This window comes from Erpetoichthys calabaricus, chromosome 4 (assembly GCF_900747795.2).
Source record: "Erpetoichthys calabaricus chromosome 4, fErpCal1.3, whole genome shotgun sequence".
Lineage (NCBI taxonomy): Eukaryota > Metazoa > Chordata > Cladistia > Polypteriformes > Polypteridae > Erpetoichthys > Erpetoichthys calabaricus.
This window is the reverse complement of record NC_041397.2, coordinates 299,283,429-299,306,135: the sequence shown is the minus strand read 5'-3', so window position 1 is coordinate 299,306,135 and position 22,707 is coordinate 299,283,429. Positions and strand designations below refer to the sequence as shown.

Below are 22,707 nucleotides of genomic sequence, written 5' to 3'. Positions count from 1 at the left end.
CAGAACAAAGCATTTAACGTGCCACTTTAGTTACGATGGGATTTGAGAAACTAGTAAATTAAACGATTTTAAGATGAAGTTTATGATGTTCTACTTTAATGGCAAAATAAACTACGTGATTAAAGTGGAAATTTCGAGATTAAAGTTGACATTTTGTGCTTTTTTCCCACTGTGTGCCTATTTTATTTGTCTGTACCCTAATAAGCTTTCATATGACACTCAGATGGTGGGATACGACTCGCCTTTTCACGGCGATTTTGATATGTGATTTCTTTTTTATTTCGGACACTGTGCGACTTTGTGAACTTGAGCTTTCGAGTTTCTCCGACACTCTATGTCACTCGATCAGCTTCCTTTTGTTGATTATACCACTGTTTAAACCAACAAATAGTACGTTTTTCCTTTGCCTCCACTTGGTATTCGCTGAAGTTCTTATATTTTCCCCCGTGCTTTTCCCATTGTCTTTTCACAGAAGGTTATTTATATTGATTTGCATATTCAAAGAGGCGTAATTATGGGAGGAGTTGAGGCGGGACAGAAGGCGTGCGCACGTGCGTTACTTTTCACGCTGATTGGGATTTATGTAGTGGAAGAACGTGGAAGTTTGCATACGTACAGATTCCTGCATCTGGATTTTTCTGTGCGTACGCACATTCCCGCTTTTGTGCTTACGCCATGTTATAGTGTGAGTTCTACGCACGCCGTTATGCATGAGGCCCCAGATCAGTGGACGTTTGCAGTGATGTTTATCCTTCTGGAAGTTTCGTCCATCTCCAAACAGTTTCTGCGAAGCTCAGTCAGAATGACCACTGGATTTTGGGTGACCTCTCTTACCAAAACACTTCTCCCACAACTGCTCATATAGGGAACTTTTAATGCTGCAGAAATTTTATGTTGCCTTCCGCAAATCTGTGCCTTGACACAATCCGGTCTCCAAGCTCTGCAAGCATTTCCCTCGACTTCATGACTTGGTTTTTTATCTCTTCTAAAGACAGGTGTGTGCCGCTCCTAATCAGGTGCAAGCAGCTGGATTGAGCAAAAGGTGGACTCCAAACAAGATGCAGAAACATCTCAACGACGGTCAACAGAATGGGATGGACCTGAGCCACATTTCAACTGTCAAAGCAGAGGCTCTGAATACTTGCATCATACCACGTGATATTTTAGTTATTTTTTTTAATAAATTTGTAAAAAAAATCCTGTTTTTCTTTGTCATTCTGAGGAATTGAGTGTTGCTTGATGAGAGAAAGAATAAATTTAAATGATTTTAGAACAAGAGTGCAACGGAGCAAAATGTGAAAAATGTAAAAGGGACTGAATGCCTTCTGAAAGCACTGTGTGTGTGTGTGTGTGTGTGTCCTGCATGTAGCAGGCTTTGAAGTGTGGACACTGCAGGAGGGACATCATGATGGTGACCAAAATACTTTTAAAGACCTTGTAATACTTCAACACACAGTCCTATTTATCTACAGTAAAGCTCAGCAAGAATGAGCACAAGGCACAAACAAGACTGCAAGGTGCAAAGAACATTTACAGAAGTGTTATATTTGTAATTGGAAGAATTCTTTGATGATTTATGAGAATGTAACCAATTTATGATAGCAAAAATAAATACTTAAGCATGTGCTTATTATACATATATACTGATTTAAAAAAAAAAAGACTACCTCATGGAAGAAGTGTGGATGCTATATAAATAAAATGCATTATTATTATCATTAAATATAAATTCTCTTTCTTGTAATTGGGAGCAGATGGTAAAAATAAAAAACTCTTATTTTTGTTTGATGCTAATGGACCACTGCTTGTAGATAGATAGAGAGACATACGGACACAAATAATATAAATTATAATTTACAAAGGACCTTTGTAATTAAAGTTGTAATGTAATTGAAATTATTCAATTCAATAAACACTCACCTAGGATTTCTTTCATAGCGACAAGGCTTCCAGATTTCTGGGTCTTCTCTCCCTCAGCAACCAAACCTGCACAAACCAATGAACATTCATCAGAAAGCTAATAAAGCCAGTAGTACACTACGCAACTTCCAGTCTGAGTGAATGTCAAACTTGCTGATCTCGTTGCCTGAGCAGGTCAAATTACATGACTGATGAATTTCTAGCACAGTTTCACATTTCCAAAATATGGTAAGCTAGTCTTATACACTGCCAGGCCAAAAAAAAAGTCGCCACCTGGACTTGACTAAGCAAATAGGTACAAGCCTCCTATTGGATAATTACTGCATGGGCGATTATCTTTCAGCTGGCAACAAGTTATTTAACCCCAACTGGTGCAATGAGTTGCTTCTCATTTCTTAAACAACCATGTCGAAAGACACATCTCATGGTCATAGAAAAGATGTTAGTCTGTTTGAGAAGGGTCAAATCATTGGCATGCATCAAGCAGAGAAAACATCTAAGGAGATTGCAGAAACTACTAAAATTGGGTTAAGAACTGTCCAACGCATTATTAAAAACTGGAAGGATAGTGGGGACCCATCGTCTTCGAGGAAGAAATGTGGCCGAAAAAAAATCCTGAATGATCGTGATCGGCGATCACTTAAACGTTTGGTGACATCAAATCAAAGAAAAAACAGTAGAACTCAGGTCTATGTTTAATAGTGAAAGTAAGAGCATTTCCACACGCACAATGCGAAGGGAACTCAAGGGATTGGGACTGAACAGCTGTGTGGCCGTAAGAAAACCACTAATCAGTGAGGCAAACCGGAAAAAAAGGCTTCAATTTGCTAGGGAGCATAAAGATTGGACTCTGGAGCAATGGAAGAAGGTCATGTGGTCTGATGAGTCCAGATTTACCCTGTTCCAGAGTGATGGGCACATCAGGGTAAGAAGAGAGGCAGATGAAGTGATGCACCCATCATGCCTAGTGCCTACTGTACAAGCCTGTGAGGGCAGTGCTATGATCTGGGCTTGATGCAGTTGGTCAGGTCTAGGTTCAGCAACAGTATGTGCTCCAAGAATGAGGTCAGCTGCCTACCTGAATATACTGAATGACCAGGTTATTCCATCAATGGATTTTTTCTTCCCTGATGGCACGGGCATATTCCAAGATGACAGTGCCAGGATTCATCGGGCTCAAATTGTGAAAGAGTGGTTCAGGGAGCATGACACATCATTTTCACACATGGATTGTCCACCACTGAGTCCAGACCTTAACCCCATTGAGAATCTTTGGGATGTGCTGGAGAAGGCTTTGCGCAGCGGTCAGATTCTACCATCATCAATGCAAGATCTTGGTGAAAAATTAATGCAACACTGGATGGAACTAAATCTTGTGACATTGCAGAAGCTTATTGGAACAATGCCACAGCGAATGCGTGCTGTAAACAAAGCTAAAGGCGGTCCAATGAAATATTAGAGTGTGTGACCTTTTTTTTTTTGGCCAGGCAGTGTATATACAGTGCTTCCGGAAAGCATTCCCAGCACATCACTTTTTCCACATTTTGTTATGTTACAGCCTTATTCCAAAATGGATTAAATTCATTTTTTTCCTCAGAATTCTACACACAACACCCCATAATGACAACGTGAAAAACGTTTACTTGAGAATTTTGCAAATTTGTTAAAAACAAAAACAACTGAGAAATCCCATGTACATAAGTATTCACAGCCTTTGCTCAATACTTTGTCGATGCACCTTTGGCAGCAATTACAGCCTCAAGTCTTTTTGAATATGATGCCACAAGCTTGGCACACCTATCCTTGGCCAGTTTCACCCATTCCTCTTTGCAGCACCTCTCAAGCTCCATCAGGTTGGATGGGAAGCGTCGGTGCACAGCCATTTTAAGATCTCTCCAGAGATGTTCAATCGGATTCAAGTCTGGGCTCTGGCTGGGCCACTCAAGGACATTCACAGAGTTGTCCTGAAGCCACTCCTTTGATATCTTGGCTGTGTGCTTAGGGTCGTTGTCCTGCTGAAAGATGAACCGTCGCCCCAGTCTGAGGTCAAGAGCGCTCTGGAGCAGGTTGTCATCCAGGATGTCTCTGTACATTGCTGCAGTCATCTTTCCCTTTATCCTGACTAGTCTCCCAGTCCCTGCCGCTGAAAAACATCCCCACAGCATGATGCTGCCACCACCATGCTTCACTGTAGGGATGGTATTGGCCTGGTGATGAGCGGTGCCTGGTTTCCTCCAAACGTGATGCCTGGCATTCACACCAACGAGTTCAAGCTTTGTCTCATCAGACCAGAGAATTTTCTTTCTCATGGTCTGAGAGTCCTTCAGGTGCCTTTTGACAAACTTCAGGCGGGCTGCCATGTGCCTTTTACTAAGGAGTGACTTCTGTCTGGCCACTCTACCATACAGGCCTGATTGGTGGATTTCTGCAGAGATGGTTGTCCTTCTGGAAGGTTCTTCTCTCTCCACAGAGGACCTCTGGAGCTCTGACAGAGTGACCATCGGGTTCTTGGTCACCTCCCTGACTAAGACCCTTCTCCCTTGATCGCTCAGTTTAGATGGCCGGCCAGCTCTAGGAAGAGCCCTGGTGGTTTTCAACTTCTTCCACTTACAGATGATGGAGGCCACTGTGCTCATTGGGACCTTCAAAGCAGCAGAAATTTTTCTGTAACCTTCCCCAGATTTGTGCCTCGAGACAATCCTGTCTCAGAGGTCTACAGACAATTCCTTTGACTTCACGCTTGGTTTGTGTTCTGACATGAACTGTCAACTGTGGGACCTTATATAGACAGGTGTGTGCCTTTCCAAATCATGTCCAATCAACTGAATTTACCAGGTGGATTCCAATTAAGCTGCAGAAACATCTCAAGGATGATCAGGGGAAACAGGATGCACCTGAGCTCAATTTCGAGCTTCATGGTAAAGGCTGTGAATACTTATGTACATGTGCTTTCTCAATTTTTTTATTTTTAATAAATTTGCAAAAACCCTCAAGTAAACTTTTTTCACGTTGTCATTATGGGGTGTTGTGTGTAGAATTCTGAGGAAAAAAATGAATTTAATCCATTTTGGAATAAGGCTGTAACGTAACAAAATGTGGAAAAAGTGATGTGCTGTGAGTAGTTTCTGGATGCACTGTGAACGTCTATGCGTGGAAGTGTGCGTGTGTGTCTGTTTGTCCCGGAAGTGCGAGGCTACAGCATGAAGCTCAAAGAAAGTGACTCTGTCGCCAAAGTGAAACCGCCATCGCTAATACACAAGTGAGGCGCGCACATCGGCAAAACAAAACCTCCAAGGAGAGAAAGAACTCGTTTATAGCTGTTGACAGACAATGGAGGCGAGCACATCAGCAAAATGAAACCGACGAGGAGCCGCTAATATACAACCGATGCGACTGACTGAATGAAGTGCCAGAATCCATGGATTTTTACAGCACAGCCTTACACAGCTAGTATAGTACAAATGTGCTATCAGACAGATTTGGTGCAGTGTAAATGTTTTCCAGGTGTGGAGAGTTTAGTCACAATCTGTCTTTTTTCCCTCCATTCTTTCATGGTACATAAAATACAAGACAAGATGGAAGGCCCTCTATTGTGTTTGAGAGGTGCAAATACCCATGTCCCTATTCTTCGAAGTTACAGTACATGCTGTGTACTTCCAGTTGGACACTCACTGACTCTCAACTCTCGTTTGCGCACACACACAAGGCCACCTCTATGACTTGAGACAAACACACACCCAGGGCGAGTCACAAACTAGTTGGACTGAGTTATTGTGCCTGTCTGAAAACATGACTGGCCATTACAAGAGTGCACCATGACAGCCCCCAAACTCACTAAGATAATGTAAACGAAGTCTGAGACTGAAAATCGCTGGAATAGTTGTGTAATGTGACTTGGACTTAAGGCAGCAGCGTGCCCTCTTCTCAGACTCCGCTGCATGTGACAGGGCCTTACCATGCAGGCTGACCTGAAGCGGAACATCAAGTCTCTGCAATGCTAACAGTGTTCTTGAAATTTAGTATTCCTGTTCTCTCAGAGGTTGAGCTTTTACAAAGCAAATGAGTGTTGTAACGAAGCATAGCCACCCACATTCACTAAGTGACAGCGCACTGGCGAATCAAAGGCACTCATATCCAAAATATCAACTTTTAAAAAGTGTAAATATATTTATTTTACGTTTTTGTATCAGCATCTAGAAAAACTGATGCTGAGCCTACATCACCTCCGTAGTTTGTTCCATTGTCCCATGACTCTTTGCAATGCAAATTCCTCTTAATTTCCACTGATGGCCTTGAGTATGTGATTCACCCTTAAGCTGAAAGAATGTTGTTCGATTTACTTTATCAATGCCTTTGAGGATTTTAAAGACCTGGATTAGGTCCCCACGCAGTCTCCTCTGCTCGAGGCTAAACAGATTCAATTCTCTGAGTCTGTCACAGTAGGACATGTCCTCAAGTCCTATGAAGCACCTGGTTGTTCTCCTTTGCACAGCTTCAAGTGCTGCTGTGTCTTTCTTGTACCGTGATGACTACAACTGCACACAATACTCCAACTGGTGCATTACAGAGTGTGAGCATAACATCCCTTGACTTAAATTCAACAGTTTTTATGACATAACCTAAAACCTGACATTTTTTTAGACATTTAAGTACCAAAATATTATTCTTATCTTGGAAATACTTTGTTTTCAAGAATGTGTATGCAAATTGCTGCAGGCTAATATTTATACAGCCATTTAAACTTTAACCACATAATCCAGTATGAAAAGTGCAAAAAAATTAAGGCAGCAGAATCAAGTCCTAGTAATGTTAGGTCTGTGGCACAGATCACCATTACCTGTTCAACCATCGGGGATCAATACAGCACATCAAATCTAACACATGTCCATAGTCAGCTGGCTATTGAAAGTTAAATCAGATAACAGCAGTCATCACCTTTTATTTATCAAAACATAAGGGCTTGGATTAAAACTATGCACAGCAAAGGTTTTGAAAAATGATTAACACTCAGGGAAAGAGAAGCCATCACCTTCTATAATTATTATTCCAAAGTGAATTCATGTTACCTTTAATTAATTCCAAATGTCGGACAAATATTTAAAGTGGATCTGAAACCAGTGGTGCTTTATACGACCAACGTCATACCATTTGAACATTAGTTGCCACTTGAACATGTTTGTTTTTGTTTGATCTTGCCTGTACTCCATGGCATAGTGTTTTCAAATAGTGACATTTTCATGTATGAATGTGAGCGTGCGTGTGTGAGAGAGGCAGAGACAGATTTGATCTCATTCAAGTGGTCACTGGAATATAAAATAAACACTTTCACAAAACAAATGTGCTTTTATTCAAGAATAAAAATGAAGTCACAACAAGAAAACAAGCTGACATAATTCACCAGCGTTTGTGTGTCTGCTTATACCCCTTCAACAATGTCTTTTACAGGTAGCAAAACTTTACACCGGCTCTTACAGACTGAAATCAAAGGCTTCTTCTTTTTGGGCACATACACCATCATCATGACACTGCCAGATCTAAACACTAGCGTGGCGAATTGCTCGCGTACAAAAGGGACTATAGTTGCAGGTGGAAGTCCCATTTAACTTCTGGTGCCAAGAAGAGTTGCATTGCTGTGCGGTGCAGCAGACTATTAGTTAGCAAAAGTGCTGTGAACAAGCAGTTTGTTGTTACGGTCACATCGTATCTTTGATTGCTGGTACAACAAATAGTTCTGAGCAGGTATCAGCCACATCACCCACTGTGGTCATTGCTGCTCTTATGAAAAGAATGGAGATAAATGTCATTAACTCAGAGAGGGAGAGGGAAGTTGTTGCACCACATGAACGTCACTTGAGAGAATAAAACTGAATAATAAAACTTACAAGTAGCCAAAATTTACACCGGGTGTTACAGACTGAAATCAAATGTATGTTTTTATTATAGTAATAATAATAGCAGCTCACTACTCAAAACACAAAGTGCCTGGTCTCGGACCCAGGACTTTTGAGCTATAAGGCAGTGGTACTTACCTCTGCACCATTCAAGAATACATATACAGTAATCCCTCCTCCATCACGGGGGTTGCGTTCCAGAGCCACCCGCGAAATAAGAAAATCCGCGAAGTAGAAACCATATGTTTATATGGTTATTTTTATATTGTCATGCTTGGGTCACAGATTTGCGCAGAAACACAGGAGGTTGTAGAGAGACAGGAACGTTATTCAAACACTGCAAACAAACATTTGTCTCTTTTTCAAAAGTTTAGACTGTGCTCCATGACAAGACAGAGATGACAGTTCAGTCTCACAATTAAAAGAATGCAAACATATCTTATTCTTCAAAGGAGCAAACAAATCAATAGGGCTGTTTGGCTTGTAAGTATGCGAAGCACCGCGGCACAAAGCTGTTGAAGGCGGCAGCTCACACCCCCTCCGTCAGGAGCAGACAAAGAGAGAGAGGGAGAGAGACAGAGAGAGAGAGAGACAGAGAAAAACAAACAGTCAAAAATCAATACATGCCCTTCGAGCTTTTAAGTATGCGAAGCACCGTGCAGCATGTCGCTTCAGGAAGCAGCTGCACAGAAAGTAGCAACGTGAAGATAATCTTTCAGCATTTTTAGACGAGCGTCCGTATCGTCTAGGTGTGCGAACAGCCCCCCTGCTCACACCCCCTTCAGCGCAAGAGAGAGAGAGAGAAAGTAAGTTGGGTAGCTTCTCAGCCATCTGCCAATAGCGTCCCTTGTATGAAATCAACTGGGCAAACCAACTGAGGAAGCATGTACCAGAAATTAAAAGACCCATTGTCTGCAGAAATCCGCGAACCAGCAAAAAATCTGCGATATATATTTAAATATGCTTACATATAAAATCCGCGATAGAGTGAAGCCGCGAAAGGCGAAGCGCGATATAGCGAGGGATCACTGTAAACTCCCTGTTGATTAACATTTGAGCTTGGGTTTTTAACTCATTGCCAGGAACATGTAAATCAAATGCTTTTTTTCCCCTTTGGTTATATTCTTGAATAAAAATGCACATATGTATTTGATATTTGGACTGAAGTCTTCATACATTACATACTTCATGTCATTTTTAGTATAACATGGAAAAAGTTTCTGCTTTAGGTACTGTATGTGTGGCCTTGCAGTTCCTTTCATCCTACAGTATGTAAAGTGCTTTATAAATAAAGTTGACTTGACTTACCCAGATCTTTGTAGACACAGAACACACATGAATTGCATGTATTCCAAATAACGATATACTGTATTATTTACCCTGTACAACTCCAGGCACATCACGTGCAGATAAGGAGCCTTGGCTTGAGCTGGGAGAACTATTTGCCCGAGTTGAGCTCCGTCAAGACGGGGGATGGGACAGCAGGCTGCTTGTGCTGATCAATACATTTACAAAACAAAAGACACTGATGGAGAGGTGTGAAGGGATTTAAGGTGGGCCGGGATTACAAGATTTTCCATAGGCTTCAGGGATTCTAGTGTTAAGCCATTTTGCCACAACTTTGGAGATATGCTTGGGGTTATTGTCCATTTGGAAGACCCATTTGCAACTGAGCTTCAGCTTCCTTGCTGACCTCTTGAGATGTTGCTGCAGTATATCTCCATCATTTCCCTTCCTCATGATGCCACTTATTTTGTAAAGGACACCAGTCCTTCTAGCAGCAAAGCACCTCCGTGCTTGATGGTTGGTATGTTTCCTCCAAACCTAACGATGTTCATTATGGCCAAATAGTTCAATCTTGGATTCATCAGACCAGAGAAAATTTCTCTAGAAGGCAAGATCTTTGTCCCCAAGTGCAACTGTAATATGGCTTTTTTATGGCATCTTTGGAACAGTGGTTTGTTCCTTGCTAAGTACCCTTCAGGTTATGTTGATGTAGGACTTGTTTTACTGTGGAGAAGATACTTGTCTACCTGTTTCCTCCAGCACCTTTACAAGGTCCTTTGCTGCTGTTCTGGGATTGATTTGCACTTGATTTTCCTTAGGAGACAGAATGTATTTTCTTCCTAAGCGATATGACAGCTGTGTGGTCTCATGGTGTATATTCTTGCGTATTACTCTTTGTACAGTTGAACATGGAACCTTCAGGCATTTTGAAATTTTTTCCAAGGATGAACCAGATTTTTGGAATGGCAGATCCATTGCATGCTTTTAAAATGAATTTTCCCAAGTAATCACAACAACGGAAATGTTCATCATCACACATTTAGTCATCATGAGGGGTTTAAGGCCAGGTTTGTACTTCACGCAACGTGATGCATTCTCCTGCAGATGCTTCTGCTACGCAAGGGTTGTACTGTTTATACTTGTGTGCATATTTTATGTAAATATGGAAGATTCCACCAGGTGGCAGTGCGAGATATCACTGTAAGAACAGGTTCGGCATCCCTGTGTTCAGAATTGCCTGAAACATCCATCAAACTCCGAGGACACCTTGCCACAATATCTCTGAAAAGGCTGGATGTTTAATGGTTACATCCATCAATCCAGGGATGCGCCCATTCCAACATGCATCGGGAGGGAGGCAGAAACAATCCCTGGATGGGGCATCAGCTCATCGTAAGGTGAACACAAGCACATACACACACTGGTGTCATTTTAGCATCACCAAATCCCCAAACCTGTATGTCCTTGGAAGGAAACAGGAGCACACTGTGGAAACCCACCAGGAAAACATGCAAACTCCAGGCAGGGAACACCAGGGACATGACTCACTGCAAGGCAGCAGCGGCACCACTCCGCCCCCCAAATATGTAATTAACAGTATTCATAATTTAAATGAGATTAACGATTTATCTGTAAAATGTAATATACATACTTTAATGCATTTCATCATGAAAGTGATACTAAGTATAAATCTAAGGATTCTAAATGTGCAGAGAGCTAGAATATCATACATTTAACGTGTTGTGTGTGGCAATTGCTGCCTGCTGCTGCTGTCAGCGCAGGAGGAAGCCCCAGAAGCTGGGTTTGTTTTAAAATGATGTTTTTGACTTTAATCTTGTAGTGTATTTTGTTAGTAAAGCAGAAAATTCAAAATTAAAGTCGAAATTTCCACTTTAATCACAAAGACCTTTTCTCTGTGTCCGTAATATTTTTTCCTCTGTGGCTCAAATACATTGCTGTACATCCTGATGCTGTTGTGAAGGTGAGGAAAAAAAAAAGGGACGAGATATGTGAGACCACTAAAACATACTGCGTCATTACAATGGGGACTATACGACGCTTGAATATAAAAGCACAACAAATGCATTTGTATGTCAACATCGTGCATCACATCGAACCATTCATCAAACATCAAAGCACACACATTGACCCTGTAGGATCTGCAAAGCGGCTTGCTGTCACGTTGATAGTAAACAGAGACTCTGACGTCATGTTCCAACTTGAACACACTGCACCAGTCCCCACCCCCCACCACCGACTTTTTGCTGGTACTGCAACTCGTGTACAAGTCACGTTAATTTTTGAGGATGTGCTTAAAGGAAGCATCAAAAGAACACTGGGAACGCATGGCAGCCATGATGCGCATGTGTACACGTTCTGAGCATGAAGTATAAACCGGTCCTAAGAAAACCAGTGTTATGATGATTTGTATTTTTCTAAGATCCTGCATTTTTCTTGTGGTTTTCGTGTGTTGACGCTTTAACACACATAAGCTTATGTGTTTCATGTGCCAATTTGGAAATGTGTCTGCCAGTAATATTGTGCTTCAAGTTCACTAGTAGGGGAAAAAAATTGTATCCCCACAGTCATTTTCGGACATACAGAGAGACACTTGTGAAGACCAAATTCACAATGAGTGTAATCCTAAAGATGGATCAAAGACAGACATGGCATGGAGTATGGCCATTCACAGCTCAGCCTCATCAGTACAAAAGTGTAAAATGGAACAAGTGTTTGCTTGGGAACAGGCAGGGGCAGGCTTCTGTGTTGTGCCTTTGCCTGCAGAAGAAACACCTCAATGTGCACAATGGATCAGAACATAAGCAGCAGCATTTTTTTTTCTTTTTTTAAACACATGTACTGTGGTCCATTTGGGGGGGGGCAGCATATAATTTATTTTATTGGTGAGCTGCACATTAAATATCTTACAAGGCTGTAGAGAAAAAAAAAACAGGCCTACACAAGCCCTAACATGGACTGGTAAAAAATGGAAAGGCGATATTAGGTTTCCACCAAATTTTGAATACATGCTACAGTTACATTCATAAATTGCAATGGGATCAGCTTAATCCCTTTAGAGAGGTTCTACTCATTGCTTAACTTATGGTGGAGGAATTGGCCTCCACTTGTGAAAAAAAATTGTAAGTGAAATTTGGTACAGTGATGAATATTTATGCTGATTCATCAAGAGATCATGTGGACAAAAACACTTTTTCAACACCTGTCTGCTGGACTTTCAGACAGACCAAACTTGTGGCACTGAAAAAGGGTGGCACATTAGTCCAAGAAGTTCTAATTGAAGTAGACTACAGAATGCCTCCATATATAGGAATGTGCAGCTGAAAGACATCTGTAGACTTGAGTCAGGAGTACCTAGGAAGACTAAGATGGATTTTCAATGGTGACCGTAGAATGCAGAGCAACAACTGTTTAAATCATTTCTTTGCTAACAATACAGAAGGTGCCACATGACACACATTTAGCTACCCTATGCATAATGTTGATGTAAACTCCTAGGAGCCATGGGGAGACAGTAAAGACCTGTCTTTTGTATTGAAAGACTGGTCTAGACAACACGTGTTAAAAGTGTTTCCATTTCTACATAGTGTGACCAAAAATATATGCAAATACCCTTAAATAAAATACAATGTCCACTTTAATCAGAATGGTCTGGTTGGTTATTTTACACTGTAGAGCTAACGGGGAAATCAAGGTAATTTGGGTTATTTTATGAATACATAAGAAAAGTATGCACCACTTATGAAAAGATGAGTATCAGACTAGGGCAGGGGTAGGCAACGTCAGTCCTGGAGAGCCGCAGTGGTTGCAGGTTTTTGTTCCAACCCAGTTTCTTAATGAGCAATCAATTATTGCTGATGAAACACATTGCTTAAGTGATAGTTTGATGCTTCAGTTTAGTGGTCTCGCTTGTTAAGTCTCCCCACCCCTAATTGCTTATCTCAATCTTAAACAGCTGCATTCAGTGTGTTAATGGCTCCTTATTTAGTAATAAGATGTAAAAGACAAAGCAGCCAGAAGTTCTCCATCTAGCTGCTAGATGGAGAACTTCTGGCTGCTTTGTCTTTTACTAGGGTAAAGAATGTCAGTATTACATACAGTGCCTTCAAAATGTATTCAGACTCCTTCACTTTTACACATTTTGCTATGTTGTGGCCTTGTGTTAAAATTAAATTTCCTAAAATGCTGTTTTGCTCTGTCATTCTAGGATACTGAGTTTTGCTTGATGTGGAGATAAAATAAATTTAAATGATTTTAGAATAAGGCTGCAACAAAGCAAAATGTGCTAATTTACATCTTCTGTACGTTTGGACCTTAATATCAGTACGTCTGGTGATTTTACAAGTACAGCACATGCTGCGCTTATTTGTTTGGTAAGTCACGCAGTGCTGTCTCCAAATCTTTACACAAATTTAAACACAAAGCCAGCTGTGATCCCCTTCTTTTTATTTCACCTATGTTCTTAAACTTTTGCCCTGAACGTATCCAGAATCTTTCTTTGTTATTATCAAAATAGAAAGGGGCTAACGCAGCAAGAGGCTACAAAGGTTTAAGCAGACATACAGTGAAATTAGAAACAACTGAATTAATAAAATGAAGTCAAGTGAAATTCTGTAATTGGCATATGGCATACTTTTGCATGAAGGTTTGTTAAACATCACTTTGAGGGAACATTGCCGCTTATTTATTGCATAACCAGAGCCAGTGCAGAAGACCGTAAACACACTGTGTGTTAAATATAATGTATGACCCTTGAACATTTTGTTTTAATATCAAAACATGAAGAGTTTATTATACTGCACTGACCTTTACGGTCGGTTTTAAAGTCAATAAGGATGGGCTCCACATTCCCCTCCCGGTTCTTTCCAAGTCCTTCACCTTCACGCCAGCCCATCTTCTTCATAAGGAACTCGCCCACTCCACCAGCCACTGGAGCAGCACGCAGAAACTGGTCCTGTTTCAGAGAGGGAAGTAGAGAGAGCCATAGAGAGAGACAGAGCAAGAAAGAAAGAAAGACAGAGGGACAGACACGGGGCAAAAACAGCAAGTTAGCAGTTGCTTTCAACTCTTTACACAGGTCAAATGTTGACACAGGAAAACAGCCGCAAGACAGAGATTCATGCCAAAGTTCTCCTTTACTTAACTCCACTTATAATAGGAGTACATATTTTTTTTTCTTAATATTAAGATTATTTTTTGAGAAGGTTTGTATTTAACTCCAACTTCAACATAAAGCATGCAAGTTTAAGACAAATATAGGGGAACTTCCTTTGCCACAAAATTCTGTCTGAGCAATAGCCTGCAACCCAAGAGAAAAGCTTTGCTACCAGAGAATGAAAACAAGAATTAACCTAAAGCCTGTACCAAAAAAGGGTAGAAGTGTACTGCAAAATGACAGCAGTACCAGGTGGGAGCATGCCAGTGGTTCATCTACTGAGGTTCTACAGCTAAGAACTACACAATGATGCTGCTTTGTGACAAAATCCTTTCCTGAAAAGGTTTCAAATGCACATGATGCCACAATTTGAATGTGTGCTTTCAAGATCAAGGCTTACACCCCAGAGGCATTAAGAAGCCAGCTATTGACCACACACAAATTAAAGACACTAATCAAAATCCAAATACGGCATAGTCAGTGTCACACTGCATTAGTCCTCTTTCTCCTGTATTATTTTCACCTGTTTTTTTTTTTTTTATATATTTTAAATAAATAAAAAGGATATAAAGCTATTTTTGAAATGCAAAGAACATTTACCCAATTAAACTGTATGAGCTGTGGTTTTTTTTCATGAATGGCAACAGCAACACAACTTATTTGACCGATGTGTAATAGTGAATACATATTCCGTTTTTTGGCCGTTCAAACATTAGCCGCATCATTTGCAAGACTACTGTATAGTTAGTAGCAGAGGAAGGCTACTGATAGCTTATAGTTTCAGCTTTATCTGAATACAGTAATCCCTCGCTACTTCGCGGTTCACTTTTCGCGGATTCACGACTTCGCGGGTTTTTAAATACAAGTGACTGCCCGCCTATCGCGGAAGTTATGTTCCAGACCCATCAGCAACAGGAGAAAATCTGCGATATAGAAAGACCATATAAATAAACATTTTTATAGTTTAAGCCTTAAAATACCCATCCCACATGCTTTAAACACATGTAAACTTATAAAACACACTTTGTTAACACATATGATATGTGGATGTCGGGCTAAGGATATGAGTAACATCTCACTATTATAAAACATTTTAACTTCACGCAAGACAAGACAGTGAGACAGGAAAATTGGTGATGTACAGGCTTTTAAATTATTAACACGCAGAGCGACAAGCAGCACAAAGCCAGCACAAAGTCCACTTCTCCTTAGCGTTCATTCAGCTCCCCACCCCCTTGACAATGCGAAGTGGCAGGAGCGTACTGCGCTTCGGGGGGGTGGGGGTGTTTGAGCGAAGGTGCGTTGAGCTCTCACACACCCACACACACACACTCCTCGTGCAGAGCGACAGGCAGGCATTTTGGCAGAAGCAGCACAAAGTCCATTTCTGCTCAGCGTGAGTTCAAAGCGTGAGTTCAAAGCGAGTGCAGACACATTGACGTCTGATCATTGCGTGCAGTGTGCAGTGTTGGACTGCGGTGTTTAAAAATGTAGAAAGTGTTTAAGAGCATAGGAAGTGTTTATAAGAGCGTGGGAAAGGTAACAAGAGAGTGAGAAAGGTTTATAAGAGTGTGGGAAGGGTTTATAAAGCCTTAAAATATGTATAAATAATAAAATAAATATAGGTCGCTACTTCGCGGATGGCTCTGGAACGTAACCCCCGCGATAGGTGAGGGATTACTGTATATCCAATATACCTGGAGCAAAGGGCATTTTTATTTTTGAAGCCTTCTGTGGAAATGTATAAGCAGTGTGAGATATTATTACTTAAGTCACAAAATATCGTATTTACATTCTAATAAATGGCATACTGATAATGATTAAGGCGGCAGGCTTATGAGACGCACAACCTGGACCCGCTGGAGGTAGTAAGACAAAGCTGAAGGCCACCGTGAACAATGTTCATCCACATACTATGGTACAATTCATATCAGTCTCTGTTAGGAAAACCAGTTTGGAAAAATCAGCAGAGCACTTGGATCTCCAGCTGTCTGCTCCACGTGCTGTGGGAGTCTGCAGAAGTTTGAAGGTTTTCAGGTTATGCAGGGCCACAGTTCATTAATCTTGGGAACAATGCTGCACATTCCCCCTCTAACACCCTAACACAGAGAAATTATTCTGCAGAATTGTGCAAAGAAAAGCGACTGGGGTGCCATTATACTAAAGGCAACACTCCTGCATAATGCCTCACTATAACAGTAACCAAGTTATTAGTTTTCTTTCCTTTTAGTTACTGTGGTGTGTGTTTTAGAGGGGTTGTTATTGATTATAAATTTAATGCATTTATTTATTGAGGTTTGATTAAAAGCTAAATTTCCCCCTTATAACAAATAAAGTCCTATCTACCTGTCTACATTTGGTGACACACATTGTATACAGAAAAAAAAGTTAAATCGATATTTAACACATTACTGTGGTCTATCTATGGAGTCATTTAGTAAAAAGACGGCAAAGCTCTTAGTCACACACTGGTTAGTTTACTGTACCAAAACAATACAATCTCAAACCTTTAAGATAATCCTGGCACTTGAAGAACCCCACATATGCTGAACCCTTGACACGCTACAGCATCACAACCAATGTGCTGATCTACCCTGAAATTAGATAGAAGTTTATTTCTCCCCAGGGCGACATCTGACTTTTAACAGAAACTCTTTCAATAAATAAATGTATAAACAGGCAGGTAAATAAATATTATACATATACACACACACAGACCATGGTCAGAACACACACCAGAATGACTAAAAAGGAATTAAAAAAGAAAGAAAACTTCTGACTTGACAGTTCCAGGCAGGCGTATTGCTGTTGGTACAAAGGAGCCCGCAATTCGTTTCTTGACACACTTTTGATGAATAATTTGTTGGCTAAAAGTCCTCAGCATTACTGTGTCAGAAACAGGATGTCCAGCATTGCTCATATGACTGCTGAACTGCAGTCATCCATAACCCTTCAACAGCACCTGGAGAAGGTAATAGCTAGAGAGCCAAGAGATCTGTTGATTTTCCAAATGGTTTTCCCAAGCAGAGCCTGTGCCATGGTATGTGAATGAACATTTTTACTTGAAACCGAATTATGCCGAATTTTCTTCTGTGCCATGCTGACAACGAAGACGCCTAAAGGAGACGTTACTTGGACTTGTACAAGTGACAGAAATACTGAACTGACATTATTCAACTGTTTGATTTGGTTAAGCTTTAACAATGTATCTGTTTTAGCAGATTAAACAAAGGTTTGATCTATCCAGTGGCGTATTTGCATGATAATTATTTAACTGCGGTGTATTTTCTTTAGAATAAGGGTAACAAGAAGGCACAACCCCACACCCTCAGTATGATAAAGATAATAACCTAGTGATAGGGTCTTCTTTTTCATGTGCTGCCAGGAGTCAGTCTCTGTTGTAAGTAAAAAATGACTCACTTCCAAGAGATACGTTTTGTAGTACTTCTACCTTTGTTGCAGTCTATGATATTAAGATACTTTAATAAATGAAAAGTTTGCCTGCACTGCTAATCTGCCGCTGCTGGTCTTCCCACTGGTCAGGGGAATTAAGGACTCATTTATTAAGTCCCGGTCAGTAAAGGTGAAGGGAGATGTCCCCAGTAAGTTCTGTGCACATGCTGCATTCAGGTACTCTTGGACTGATGGTAAACATGAGAATTCCAAATGAACACTCTAACGACTTGGAAATACAAGTCATACAATTTGGACAAAAGGAAAAAGCACTCGAGTCTCTACGCTAGATGAGGTACATAGTGCTCAATAACATAACCTTCAAAGACAGCTGGACAAAGCAATTACTACAGAGGTATTAAGTGAGAGATGACCTATAGAGGCCTGAAGTGAGAGCTGCATGGTTCTGAAACCACAAAGGGTAGGAAGTAAAAGCCACAAACACAGACAAGGAAAAGGAGTTGCATGGCTCTGTCACTGAAGAAGCACTACGAGAGATGGGTAGCTTTAGCACTGCAAAAGCAAGTACCAAAAGTAAGGGTAATTGCTGACTAGAATATGGTGTAGGAGAGAACTCCAAAGAATGGATAAATCCAAAGTAAAAGCTGACTAAATTATGTTTCTCCATATTGATGGTGGTACCTGCTGAAGACAATGCCCTTGAGGATCTGTCAGTGGAAATTTAATTGACCCCAGGGCAAACCTAACAAGACAGAGTATACTCCCCAGGCAGATTTCACATTTTATTGTTTCAGACTGAATTTAAATTGGCTTTTTAATACTGATCAACAGTGCCAAAGGTGCATCTACTAAATATGCGACTCTGCTCGCGTAGTAGTTTAACAGGACAAACTTTAAAAATCAATAAACAAACAGGTATTCGCTAGCTAAGAGGAAGCAATGTATGCTCCAAAACGTGGCCAGAGGTAGACCGATTCAAACGGAGGCTGGCGAAAAGCCCCGCCCGGCTCCCCACTCCTGACATCACGCTTCCCCCCACTCCCCTCGGCCCGCAGCCTCTGTCTCGGATTAGCGCAAATATTTCACTCCTGCAAGTGAACTACGATACTTAGTGCGATGAGAGAAGTCGCAAAATCAACCAGAATGTTCAAGCATCCATATTACTAACCAAGAATGCTAAACCGGATGATGGACGCAGGCACATCCGGCAATGGGCCGTAGCTGCAAAAAGACGTACTGCGCAGGCGCAAAAAGAGTCCGCGAGGGTCGGCTAGACCCAAAAAAAAAAAAGGAGGCTCGCGCACAACAGCAAGGCACCCCCCCCCCTACAGGCACCGGACGGGACACACACCAAGAGGGGGATTCAACAAGCCCATGGAACACAAAAAAAGAACACAAAACCACCCCACAGACCCTACAAGCAAGGGACGGGACACACACAAAGAGGGAGATTCAACAAGACACAGGAACACAAAAAGAAAGAAGACGCTCGCGCGACAACAATCCTCAACCCCCCCCCCCCCCCCCCCCCCCCCCACACACACATCCATAAGAAGTGACACCCAAAGCCACATATTCTAAAGTGAACATCAACACCTTCACACTAGACAGCATAGGTGTCAGCATTGGTGGATCTCCTTACAATAAAGCAATATTAACCGTTCAACTGCAGAAAAAGAAACATATTAACAGTGACTGCGATCCTTCTTATTACTTATCCATATTTCGCATGCTGAGAAAGAAACAAGTCATGAATACACGGTCACGGGTACAAAACGAAAAGGAAAGGATAACAGGAACAAACACACGAAAACGAAAGAAACAACAAAATAGACGGCTATGCAGCATAGGTGGATCTCATTACAATAAGGCACTATTAACCGTTCAACCGCAGAAAAGGCTCCATATTAACAGTGAGTGCAATTCTCCTTATTACTTATCCATATTTCTAAAAGAAAAAATGTCTCGACTCCAAAAACGCAAAGCTCAACTAAAGCTTCTAACTAACGATGTACCTAAAAGTAAAATCTTTATGAACTGCATTAGATCCTACAATAGTTCATTTGCTTTTGCATATACCGGAGTAAATATCAGGCCACCAAAAGGCAATGGCCCATACTACTTTCGCATATGTGCACAAATACTGCATCGCATTGGAACAGTGCACCCTGAAACAAATCAACAACGCAAATATGCACAAATCTACATCCTAGATCCACATGACGCAAACTATCAATCAAAGTGCTGCATCGCAACAGGCACGGATTCAAAACGAAACACCTCCCGTCTCAGACATACGTTAATGGCAGCGAAGGCTACAACGGACTTCTCACACAGCACAGGCAAATCGATTACAGCTCCAAAACAACACGTCCCAAATACTACACATGCAACAACGCGCCTCTCAAACGGCACAAGAAAAACATACACCAGTAAAATTCATTCGGATTAATGAATGTCATTTGCAATCATTGTCATTCAGTTCACTTCCCTGAAGAAACAACTGGAAATACAAGTTATACATTTACACGTTGTTGTCAAAAGGGTCAAATTAGACTGCCTTCTTTACATTCATATACTGAATATCTACAGAGGCTTATAACTGACGATGTACCTGAAAGTGAAATCTTTATCAACTACATTAGATCCTACAAATCGGTATCCACTATGAACATTAACGGTGGCACTGCACGTGACATCCGTCTTGAAAAAATGTTGTTTATTGATGAATGTTCAATGGCATGAAGTCACTTACTCAACACCATTCATAAACTTCTACAAACGTTTATGAATAATAATATTCGATTTGAAGGAAAGGTACTTTTATGAGGAGGAGATTTTAGACAGTGATTAGCTATTCTTCCAGATGCCATGCACTCAGCTATTGTTCAGTGCACCTTAAAATACGCAGACAATTGGCATTGCTTTCAAAAGATACAGTTAGTAAAAAAGATACGATGTCCAGAACCAGATCATAACAATTGCTTATTACAACTGAGAGATGGTACACTCACCAATACAGATGGACTTCAGGCACATATTATTACAATTCCTCAAGCCTTTATCTGCGACAACTTAGTTACAGAGACATTTCGAACAGCAATCTCATTAGACCAAATGCCCCTTTTAACACAACGCACTATATTATGTCCAAAAAATATTAATATGGAAAACATTAATACCCAAGTCATTCCATTACTTCCTGGAGAGACACAACTCTTTCTAAGCTCTGACAAACTTGACTCTGATCACAACAATAACCATCTTAAATGACCTTACAAGTTCTGAGCTGGAATTACCTTTTACACTTAAACGGCGTGTACAAAGAAGTTTTCAAATAAACCTTTACACTGTGCCACACACTTTATTTTTTGCTTTCTATTTGCATCATCTACATCGTCACACTATTCTATATCTCATTCATACATCACGCTGTTTGTCATTCCCAACACCAGGGGTTGGCGAGCGAAGCGAGCAGGGGGCGGAGCCCCCTAGTATTATAGAAAAAAAAAACAATCTAAATCCGTTAAGTATTTCTCTCGTGAAAAAAGCACAGACAGACAGAGACAGATGTTGGATTATACTATTATATATATATAATATTATATATATATATACAGTAATCCCTCGCTATATCGCTCTATTGCGGATTTTATATGTAAGCATATTTAAATATATATCGCAGATTTTTTGCTGGTTCGCGGATTTCTGCGGACAATGGGTCTTTTAATTTCTGGTACACGCTTCCTCAGTTGGTTTGCCCAGTTGATTTCATACAAGGAACGCTATTGGCAGATGGCTGAGAAGCTACCCAACTTACTTTTCTCTCTCTCTGCTCCTGACGGAGGGAGTGTGAGCAGGGGGGCTGTTTGCACACCTTGACGATACGGACGCTCGTCTAAAAATGCTGAAAGATTACCTTCACGTTGCTCCCTTCTGTGCAGCTGCTTCGTGAAGCGACATGCTGCACGGTGCTTCGCATACTTAAAAGCTTGAAGGGCACGTATTGATTTTTGATTGTTTGTTTTTATCTCTCTCTCTCTGACATTCTCTGCTCCTGAAGGAGGGGGTGTGAGCTGCTGCCTTCCTTGCTTTATACGGCGGTGCTTCTCATACTTAAAAGCCAAACAGCCCTATTGATTTGTTTGCTTTTCTCTCTCTTTCTGACAGCCTGTGCTCCTGACGCACACTCCTTTGAAGAGGAAGATATGTTTGCATTCTTTTAATTGTGAGACAGAACTGTCATCTCTGTCTTGTCATGGAGCACAGTTTAAACTTTTGAAAAAGAAACAAATGTTTGTTTGCAGTGTTTGAATAAACTTCCTGTCTCTCTACAACCTCCTGTGTTTCTGTGCAAATCTGTGACCCAAGCATGACAATATAAAAATAACCATATAAACATATGGTTTCTACTTCGCGGATTTTCACCTTTCGCGGGGGGTTCTGGAACGCAACCCCCACGATCGAGGAGGGATTACTGTATATATGGCCAACCACAAGCGTTACCTGGTAGGTAACCACCCATATAATCAGATTGTGACACAGACTACGAATGCCGTGAATGTAATTACCCCTATCTACATGCCGTCAAATAAACGAACCACACGCCGTGGCGCAATGTTAGGGGCATCGCCTCTGGCACTGACGTCCGAGGTTCGATTCCCGAGAGTGAGTGCAGTAGAGTGTGTACGCCTGATGAGCCCAGAATTAGGGCGAAACACGTGTCGCATACTCTTTGCATTATTTGACAGTAAACTATTTCAACCATTCTATGATCTGCTTCTCACAATTGAGGGCACCGTGGCGGATGTTAGCAGACTTGCTGGCCAACCACATGCGTTACCTGGTAGGTAACCACCCATATAATCAGATTGTGACACAGACTACGAATGCCGTGAAAATATATATATATATAAAGAGAGAGAGAGAGATCACTTTGCTGAGATGTTTTTCACTTTGACATTAAAGTCTTTTTTTGTTGATCAGCGTCAAAAAAACATTAAATTCACCGTGATTCAATGT

The 22,707-nt window shown here is 41.0% G+C and overlaps 1 protein-coding gene across 5 annotated transcripts in view; it reads right to left on the bottom strand.

Moving 5' to 3' along the window:
• The window catches only part of LOC114651268 (serine/arginine repetitive matrix protein 2-like), a 147,718-nt gene that overhangs the window by 15,436 nt on the left and 109,575 nt on the right, over window positions 1-22,707 (bottom strand). For 4 of the 5 annotated variants that reach the window (XM_051927207.1, XM_051927209.1, XM_051927211.1 and 1 more), the window contains 2 exons: window positions 13,923-14,070; window positions 1,921-1,986 (listed from right to left, as the gene is read on the bottom strand). In XM_051927207.1, the coding sequence (XP_051783167.1) occupies window positions 1,921-1,986; window positions 13,923-14,070 (214 nt within the window). Of the gene's footprint in view, window positions 1-1,920; window positions 1,987-13,922; window positions 14,071-22,707 lie in introns of those variants that run through there. The other variant, XR_007934859.1, reaches the window with a different exon arrangement.